The following is a 9,673-nucleotide window of genomic DNA, read 5'->3' as shown; positions in this document are numbered from 1 at the left end:
ATTATCATATTTTATTTAGCTATTTAAAAGTAATTTTATTTTTATTCACGATGGAGTATATTTTTTTATAATACTAATAAGTTTTATTAATTATTTTCTTTTAGGGGTAAATTGTATCGTATGATAAAAAAATATTTTTAGAAATAATGATTTTCTTGTTAATAGAAAGTTAAGATATTAGATTATTTATATTTATATAATCATGTTAGAAATTTTATTTCCTATGAGTTTCCTTAATCATGTTTATAATTATTTTAAAGTATTGATGTATTTTTTTTTTATAATTTTGTGTTATTATATTATATTATAAATTAAAATAAAAAATTGAAAGATCTAATAGGCGTAACCTTACGTCTCGAGGCACTGAGTAAACCCCGCCTGACGCCCCCCTTTTAAAACACGATCAAAATAGTGTGAAATGTTGAAGACGAAACCCGGTAGATAAATGGAAGGAGACGCCATTTGTGTTTGTCGTCATCATCATCATCATCATCAGTAATATAAGTGTCAGCTTGAACCCTATTGTAGCCAGACCTCTCCTCTTCCTCTCTGACACTTACTAGGGCATTTACTCTTAACATAACATATTTGTGTGTGTTTTCCCCATTAAACCCCCTTTCTGAAAATCTGTATTTGTGTTCAACAAGATGGAAACTGAGAACCCTGCCGCAGATCAGCTTCCAGAGGCAGAATCGTTGCCAGATGGTTTCAGCTCAACCACTGACCCACTGCCACCCCAACCTCACCACTTAAATGCATCTCACCATACCAACTCTAAAAAATTACATCCCAACATGGAGGACTGTAAGTAACTTTCTCTCTTATTTTCTGCGTTTACAGTTACATTATCTGTTAATAGAGTGTTACATGGAAACATTAAATCCATTCTTCACTTTAAAATGGATCATGTTTGTCAATATATATAGTTAATGGGATGGAAATTTGTTGAGATAAGACAGAAATGGAGAATTGGAAGGGAACATTTAGAAGCAGTTCAAAAACATTGGAAGATAATAAACCATTTGCTGTTCCGTTTGCTTGAATAATAAAACGCTGGAGCTTCAAAAGCATGTTATGTTTTTCAGAAATTATCCTTTCATATGTCAAGTAAACTGACCTGAACTTCATATGATCATATTAGTGTTAGGTTAAGTGGTAAATTCTATCTTCCAAAGAGATATCCATTAGAAATGAAAAATGGCTGATAACATTTTAAATCATGATGTTCATTGCTTCAAAGAAATGTCTGATGCAGTTTCTTTTGTGGTTGTATATCTGAAAGGCTATAGGCTTGCATGTAGCTCTTTACTTCTTCATGATGTTTCTACTTGCAGCATTGTTTCATCTTAGGTTATTTAAACCTTCAATCAGCCTGCTCTAAGTAATACTTCTTTTCCTGCAGCTGGAGGAGACCCGAGCCAAACTAATTCAGCTCTCAAGGAGACATCATTACCAGGGAGTGTTGAAAACAAAAAAGTAGTCAGTAAACATCAATATCAATTTCCTTATGTTATATATGTTCGTTAGCTATCAATTTCCTGCTTTTTGATCTAATCTAGTCATGTTTCTGCATAAACATAGTAGACTCTTCATTTCTCAAATTGGATCCTTTGGTTTTTACAACATGGAATAAAATGGCTATTTCTCTCGTTTTGGGATATGTGCACTGCCAGTTCTATCCTCTTTTGTGACCACCTTTTTGACAAATTGATTCTCCTGCTATATTAATTGTCTTCCCCATGTTACAGCTTAATCTTTTGTATGCCTCTTAGTTTTTATGGTAGACCAGTTCCATCAGTTCTTTCTTTCCACTCTCTACAGGTCTGTTGTTCTTTCTTTCATTTCTGTCCTAATCTGCGCCAACGGACTCTGTGAACCACAATTTCATTTACAAAGTAACTTTAGCTTAGGTTATGTCAATGAGAGGAAATCCGTGTCAGTAATTTGTTTTGATCAGTTGGTTATGTTTACGTGATCAACACAAAATGGAAATGAAAGGAAAACCTTCTCTTGGCAAAAACTAAATCATATGAATTAAGGGATAGGTAGTAATGTTTTGGGGAAGTATGTGGTAAAATTTTTTGATGAAGTAATAAGAAATTTCATTGCTGGCATCAAGAAGATGCAGAACAGTACAAAAGTTAGGAAGATGACAATTTCATTAGCTTAATTACAAAAAAGACTAAACTACTACCAGGGAGCTAACAAAGTTCAAAAAGTACTCAGGAGAATATATGGGTGAAAGAGTATGCCAACTATATAGATACAAATGATATCCCTAAGGGAGTGATATGGAGTTGATAAACCTTCAAAACACCCGTTGTTCTCTTCTGACCATACACACCAAATGATACTAGTAGATATCATCTTCCAGATTGGCTTGATGGCCTTACCAACTCTCCAATTGGACCAGCATTCAAAGGCCTCTTTGGTGCTATGTGGCATTACCCAATTCATACCAAATTTAGACAAAACATACTCCATAAGTCAGTAGTGACTGTACAATGTAAAAATAGATAGTTGTTGGGATTTCAGGTATTGTAGCCGTATTAAGGTTGAGGAAGTGAAGCGTGCTATTAGTAGAATGGGTAACAGAAAAGCGGCAGGACCAAATGAGACCCCAATGGAGTTCTCAAAGAGCATGGATAGAGCAGGTTTGGAGTGGCTAAGATATGCGAGACATGAAGGTGGAGTACAATGGTTCCGTTGTACAAGAACCAGGCTGATATACAAAATTGCAACAACTACAGGGGTATTAAGTTGTTAAGTCACACTATAAAAGTTTGGGAGAAAGTGGTGAAGATAAGAGTGAGAAGGGGTGTGTCTATTTTTGAGAGTCAATTTGGATTCATGCCCTGGAGATCGACCACAAAATCTATCCATCTTGTGAGGAGACGGATGAAAAAATACCGGGAAAGAAAGAGGGACTTATATATGGTGTCCATTAACCTTGAGAAGGCCTATGATAAAGTCTTGTGGCGATGCTAGACGACAAGAGGTGTATCGGTGGCCTACATTAGGGAGATAAAGGACATGTATGAAAGAGCTAAGGTAATAATGGTGGGAGGAGACTTGGAGCACTTTCCTGTGGAGATGGGGTTACACCAGGGGTCGACTCTTAGCCCATTTCGTTTTGCCTTGGTGATGGATGTATTAACGTGAGACATTCAAGATGAGGTAACATGGTGTTTGTTATTTGCGAATGACATAGTCCTGATTGATGAGACACGCAATGGAGTGAACGCTAAGTTAGAGGTGTGGAGACAAACTTTGGAGGTAATTTCTTCACATTGGCATAAGTTGGTGAATAGAGTTATTCGGTATCTGTGTTGGTGGCAAGTAGAAAGTATCCGGTGAAATAATCGAGTAGTGCACAAACTTACTTGGATACCATCGTCAAGCAAAAAAGTAGTACAAATTCTCACCCTGGTGCTGCTATCAACACATTCCAGCATGAAAAACAGAAGAGAAAACTAAAGCATGTTTGAATCAAGATCCTACTGCATCCTTGCTTATATTCAGGTAGAAGAATATCTTCAAAGGAGTAAGGACTTTGTAGAATCACTTTTAAGATTCAATATTCTTAAGTGTCTTGCAAGTGCCTCAGACTTGCATCCGAAAGGGAAAATATGCGGAAGATGGAGGAATGTAGAACTTACATTGTCCTATTATATTTTTCAAAACTTCAACATTCTGAGGTATGCTAGGATTGTTTCTATCAAAGGTAAGAAGGACGTCATGATCATTCCTGTAATCACGGAGGATGTGGGATGGGTTGATATTGCAAATAAAATTAAGAAATTCGTTGACAAAGCAAACTCAAATATCATCTATCGTAGTACTGATCAAAGAATATGTAACGATTCTCAAGTGAAGGAAATCAAGAGATGGTTCTTGGAGAATGTAGAAATGCTGCAGTAAGAGATGCTATAAATGAGATCTCAGTATACAAATAATCCTTCAAAAATCCAGAGTTCACTACTTAAACATGCATAATTAGTGTCACTATAGATAGTAATCATGTTCGCTACTCTTATATCACATACTTACTATTTCAATATGTTGCAAGTATCAGTTACTCATTTTATTGCCTGTTAGTAACTTTCCATCTTAGTAGTTACCATCATGTGGTTTATGTGCTTCAGTTCCACCAACTCCCTGAGCTAGTCTTAAAATGAACTGCATTATTCCTCCTTTATTACTAGGGTTCACACTTCTTTTTGAGGATTAGTACTGTATTACTAGGGTTCACACTTCTAGTCATTTGGCTGGAAATTAGTATGAAGAACAGTCTACCTTGCCCTAGGGTGCTTCTTTGTTGCTTTTTCTTTTTTATTTCCCCATTACTAACAAAAAAAATGAGGTTTGTGTTTTCTGTTTCTTTTCTTGCTATCAAATTTTAGGATGTTGTTTCTTATATCAAGCTATATGCAGGTTCCCTTCTTTTCTGAATGTTTTGTAACTTCACTCTTTTGGTTATATTCATGTGTTAGGAAGCCTCTGAAACCAAACGGAAGACGGTAAAACGTACCTTTAAGTCTGAAAAAGAGTTTTTGGAATTCACTTTGAAGTATCAGCAGGTTCTTGCAGAAAGAGATTCAGGTGTCCTGTTATAATCCTAATTTTGCTATTTTTTCTGTTTCAGGCTTCCTGTCTTTCATAATTCGTTTTCCCCATTTCCTCTGGATATGGATAATTTTATATTTTTTTCACAAGCGATGATAATTTGTCAGGTTTTAATGTCACATGTTGAGGCCAAATGCACTCACAAGTATACATGGTCAACAATGATGAAATTATTGTCCCACAAAAACTTGTTATCAACTATTGTTTAAATTAAACTAATGCTAATTATTTTATTCAAGTGACTTCCCGGAAGTGATGTTGATTAACTAAAAAGACTAGGAAACTAGAAATGGGAAAGCATCAAATATCCCCCTGTACTATTAGAATAGTTTAAATATACCTCTCGTTATACTTTTGAGCTAAATATATCCTCCTGTTATACTTTAGGTTCAAATATACCCTGGAGTTATACTTTTATACTGATTTCCCTTATTTTTGATAGAGACATGTGAGTTTAGAAACAAATGACCCATCCCCAATTTTAAATACTCGATTGACTTTACAAAACCACCCTTTAACTCATCCCCGACCCATTCTTTTCTATTTTTTGGAAACTGGTAACCTTTTGAATTCCTAAGCATTAATGGTTATGCGGATTACAAGAAAGGAAAAATACAAAAATACTTGCAAAGATCCTATCAAGTCCACTAATTGGATCTCCTTTTCTCTATCTTCTATATCCTGTTCTTTACACCAAAAGCCTAGAGTTGTAATTACTTTCCATTTGATCTTCTGTATTGTACACTCCTTTCCTTCAAAAATTCTTTGATTCCTTTCCTTCCATATAGTCCACCAAATACACGCTGGATTTTTTATTCTTTTGAAATTGGTAAATTGTATTCATTCAGCATTAAGGCAATGCTGGCCACCTCTAAAAAGTTTACAAAAAAGAAAAGAGAGATACTTACAAAGAGCCTATAAAATCCTCTAGTTGGATTTCCTCTTCTATACTCTGGTCTTTACACCAAAAACCTAGTGAAGTAATAACTTTCCACTTAATCTTCAAAATAAAGGATTCTTTTCCTTCAAAGATCCTCTGGTTCCTCTCCTTCCAAAATGGTCCACCAGATGCAGGCTGGGACTGTCCTCCACCATCTTTTTTGGCTTTTGCTTCCTCCTCTTCTGATCCAACAGCTAAGCAAGTCTGCAGTATGTTCAGGCATGATCCAGTTGATTCCAGCAATGGAAGTGAACATAGCCCAAACTTGTGTCGTTACTTTGCAATGCATGAAAGGTGTTTGTTGGTTTCTAGTGCCTCCTTGCAGAGGAGGCATCTAGATGCTATGATGGACCCCCTTTTTGCAATGCTTCATGTGTCAAGCATGCTTTCCTAGCTACTAGCCAAGTGAAGCATTTCACTTTATTAGGAGCCACACTCTTCCATATAGTATTCCAAGGTCCAGTTGACCTGCCAGCAATAACACTCAGTCCCCTTTTGTATACTCTGTTAACAGTGAAAATTCCATCATTGTGGTGCCTCCAAATGAGTTTGTCTGAATCTGTATTAGTGCCTGGGAAGTTTCCTATTAGTTTTAGAAAATCTACTACCCATGGTATTCCCAATCATTTAGGGTCTTCTGAAAGTCAGGTTCCACCCTTGAGGGGGACCACATTTCTTGTATACTGCATCCAGTATTCAAGCTTATTGAGAACAATCCAGGAAAAAGGGAGTGAAGTGTGCCATGACCACTCCAGTCCTCTTCCCAAAAAAGTATCTTGTCTCCCCTACCAACTCTAACTTTAGTGTTTAGTTTGAGAGTTATCCATAGATTCCTGATAGATTTCCAAACCCTGACCCCATATGTATTAGTCACTTTATTAGTGCACCACTACCCCTCCGGACCATACTTATGAAGGATAATCTCCCTTCACAAGGACTAATTTTCTTGAGTAAATCTCCATAGCCATTTGATAAGTAAACTCTTATTATGAAGTTTTAGGTTCCTTACTCCTAGACCTCCAAAACTCTTGCTTTGCTGAACTGCGCTCCATTTTACCAGGTTGAAACTTTTCTCAATCTTGCTTCCTTGCCATAAGAAATCCCTCCTCAACTTGTCTAAGATTTTCACCACCTCACTGGGGATGGGAAATAAAGACATTACATATGTTGGCAGAGAATCTAGGACTGCATTGATCAAAACAACTCTACCTCCCAGGGAAAGGTATTGTGATTTCCAAAGTGCTAGTCTTTTTTCTGTTTTCTCTATTATTCCATCCCATATATTCACAACTTTGTGATTAGCACCCAATGACATTCCCAAATAAATTGTGGGCAACTCCTCTATCCTGCACCTCAAAATATCTGCCAGAGACTGAATTTGCTGCACCCAAATCACCGGAAAAATATTACTTTTCCTCCAGTTAATCTTCAACCCAGAGCAAGCTTCAAAGATCACCAGGATCACCCTTAGGTAGCAAATTTGTTCTTGTTCAGCTTCGCAGAAAACCACAGTGTCATCAGCATATAATAAGTGAGTCACCTCCAGGATTTCATTGTTCCTGTTCTTAATGCTGAAGCCTTTTATCCAGTTGTTTGTTGCAGCCCTTCTCATCAGACTACCTAGCCCTTCCATAGCTATGATAAACAGGAAAGGGGACAAGGGATCCCCTTGTCTGAAACCTCTGGAAAAGAACCTGCAGGTTCTCCATTATCAGAATGGAGAACCTGGTAGTTTTGATACAGAATTCTATCCACTTAAACCACCTTCTCCCGAATCCCATTTGCCTGAGAGTGTTCAACAAGAAACTCCAGTTCAGGTGGTCAAAGGCCTTTTCAATATCTAATTTGCACATAACTCCAGGCACATCTCCTCTAATCCTGGTGTCAATGCATTCACTAGCAATAAGAGCATCATCCATTATTTGTCTCCCTTTGATGAAAGCCATCTGATGAACGCTGGAAATGTTTTCCACCTTCTTTTCTGACTCTTATGACCTCCTCTTTTGATCCAACAACTTCAGAGGTCAGAAGTGTGTTCTGGCATAGTCCAGTATTCATTGACTATGCTAGTAAACAGATCCCACACCTGAGCAGTAACCTTACAGTGCATGAATATGTGCTTGTTAAGTCTCCAGAGCCTCTTTTCAAAGGAGGCGTCTAGATGCTATGTTGATGCCTCTCTTCTGCATTGCATCACGAGTCAGGCAACTCTTCCTAGCAACCAGCCAAGTGAAGCACTTCACCTTGGTAGGGGCCACATGTTTCCATATTGTACGCCAAGGTCTTGTGGATCTTCCTGCACTTCCTCTAAGTCCCCAATTTTATAATCTGTTCACAGAAAACATCCCATCATTGTGATGTCTCCATGTTAATTTGTCTGGCTCTAGAGTAGTTCCATGTAATCCACCAATCAAAAGCTCACGAGCTCCACCACTCTATCAATCTCCCAATCATTAAACATCCTTTTGAATACTAGGTTCCAACCTTGTGGAGAGCACATCTCCTCTATCCTGCTATTAGGGTTTGTGCATATTGAGAGAAGACCAGGGAACAAGTCCCTTAGAATCCCATTGCCACACCAATCATCTGTCCAGAACTTAGTTTTATGTCCTCTGCCCACAATAACATTTAAGCTGCTTTTGAGAGTCATCCATAAGTTCCTGATGGTCCTCCACATCCTAACACCATAAGTGTCAATAACTTCACTAGTACACCAGTGATGCTGCTGCCCTATTTTTGATGTATTTACTCTTTCCACAGACCTGGGTGCGGAGTCGCCTTTGTTAGGAGTGCTTTACCCCTCACTGTGGGACTTCCCAGCGCGAGTTCTGATTTAGTTGGGCTCCAATATGGGTACCGGACACCGGGTGGGAAACCCAAAAAAAATTTCTTTCCACAAAGCTCACTCTTCCTGAACATACCTCCACAACCATTTTGAAAGTAGGCTCTTGTTATGAAGCTTTAAGTTCCTAACTCCCAGTCCCCCACTTTTCCTACTCTGTTGTGCTATAGGCCATTTAACCAAGTTGAAGCCCTTTTCTATCTTATTTCGTTCCCAAAGGAAATTTCTTCTTAGAGCATCTATAGACTTGACAACCTTACTAGGAATAGGGAAAAGGGACATCACATATGTGGGTAGAGAGTCCAGTTGATATTTTTTTTTGAAACTGGTAACGTTGAATTCTTCAGCATTAAGGGTATGCTGGCTAGCTCCAAAAAGGGATAATCCAGTACTGAGTTGATTAGTTTAACTTTTCCTCCTAGAGATAAATATTGAGACTTCCATATAGCCAATTTCTTTGCAGATTTCTCAATTTTGCCATCCCAAATTTTTCCTGCTTTGTGCTTGGAGCCCAAAGGCATGCCTAGGTAGACTGTAGGCAACTCTTCTGTCTTGCACTTCAAATATTTGCCAGAGTCGCAATCTGTTGCACCTCCTTTATTGGAAAAATACTACTCTTTCTTTAATTAACTTTGAGTCCCGTGCAAGCTTCAAAAACCACCAAGATCATTCTTTAGTAGCAAATTTGTTCCTGCTCTGTTTCACAGAATACCACTGTGTCATCTGCATACAATAAATGTATCAGTTCCATTGTATCATTCACCCTGTTTTGATGGAGAAGCCCCTTATCCATTTATTCTGAGTAGCAACTCTCATTAAACTGTCCAGACCTTCCATAGCCAAGATAGAGAGGAAAGGGGACAGAGGGTCTCCTTATCTTAAGCCTCTCTCTCCCCGACCCATTCTGTTTACAAAGAAATTTGATAGCAACAAAGGTATGAACGACCAGAATTATATATGTGAAATTGTGAATGTAATTAAGCACATCACTAGGAGTAGTTATTAATGTTGCAGTACTCTTTTAATAAGAAGCAGCATTACAATATATCAAAGCATAAAAAAAGCTCCCAAGCACATCCCCCGCGACATTTCTCTCTCCTACTTCCTAGTAGGGGAATCATCCTTCTCCGGTGAAATTTCCCAGAGATTGTACCCATCTTTCTTCTTCACCTAGCTGTCACCTTCTGTGACAGCCACCTTTCCTTTTCTTAACCAGTTTTTGTGAAGTACCATATCAGACCAAGAATGAAGGAGAATATAATATA

The 9,673-nt window shown here is 37.9% G+C and overlaps 1 protein-coding gene across 3 annotated transcripts in view; it reads left to right on the top strand.

Annotated features, from left to right (window-relative positions):
- The first annotated feature begins 345 nt into the window (after window positions 1–345).
- LOC102580094 (alpha-taxilin) overlaps window positions 346–9,673 on the top strand; it is a 39,774-nt gene continuing 30,446 nt past the window's right edge. Inside the window, exons 1-3 of one of the 3 annotated variants that reach the window (XM_006354776.2) lie at window positions 346–804; window positions 1,403–1,479; window positions 4,494–4,602. In XM_006354776.2, coding sequence (XP_006354838.1) covers window positions 648–804; window positions 1,403–1,479; window positions 4,494–4,602 — 343 coding nt within the window. In that variant the 5' untranslated portion in view covers window positions 346–647. The remainder of the gene's footprint in view (window positions 805–1,402; window positions 1,480–4,493; window positions 4,603–9,673) is intronic. The other 2 variants (XM_006354775.2, XM_006354774.2) reach the window with 2 other exon arrangements.

The sequence above is a fragment of the Solanum tuberosum genome, unplaced genomic scaffold (assembly GCF_000226075.1).
Source record: "Solanum tuberosum cultivar DM 1-3 516 R44 unplaced genomic scaffold, SolTub_3.0 scf00182, whole genome shotgun sequence".
Classification (NCBI taxonomy): domain Eukaryota; kingdom Viridiplantae; phylum Streptophyta; class Magnoliopsida; order Solanales; family Solanaceae; genus Solanum; species Solanum tuberosum.
This window is presented reverse-complemented; position numbering and strand designations above follow the sequence as displayed.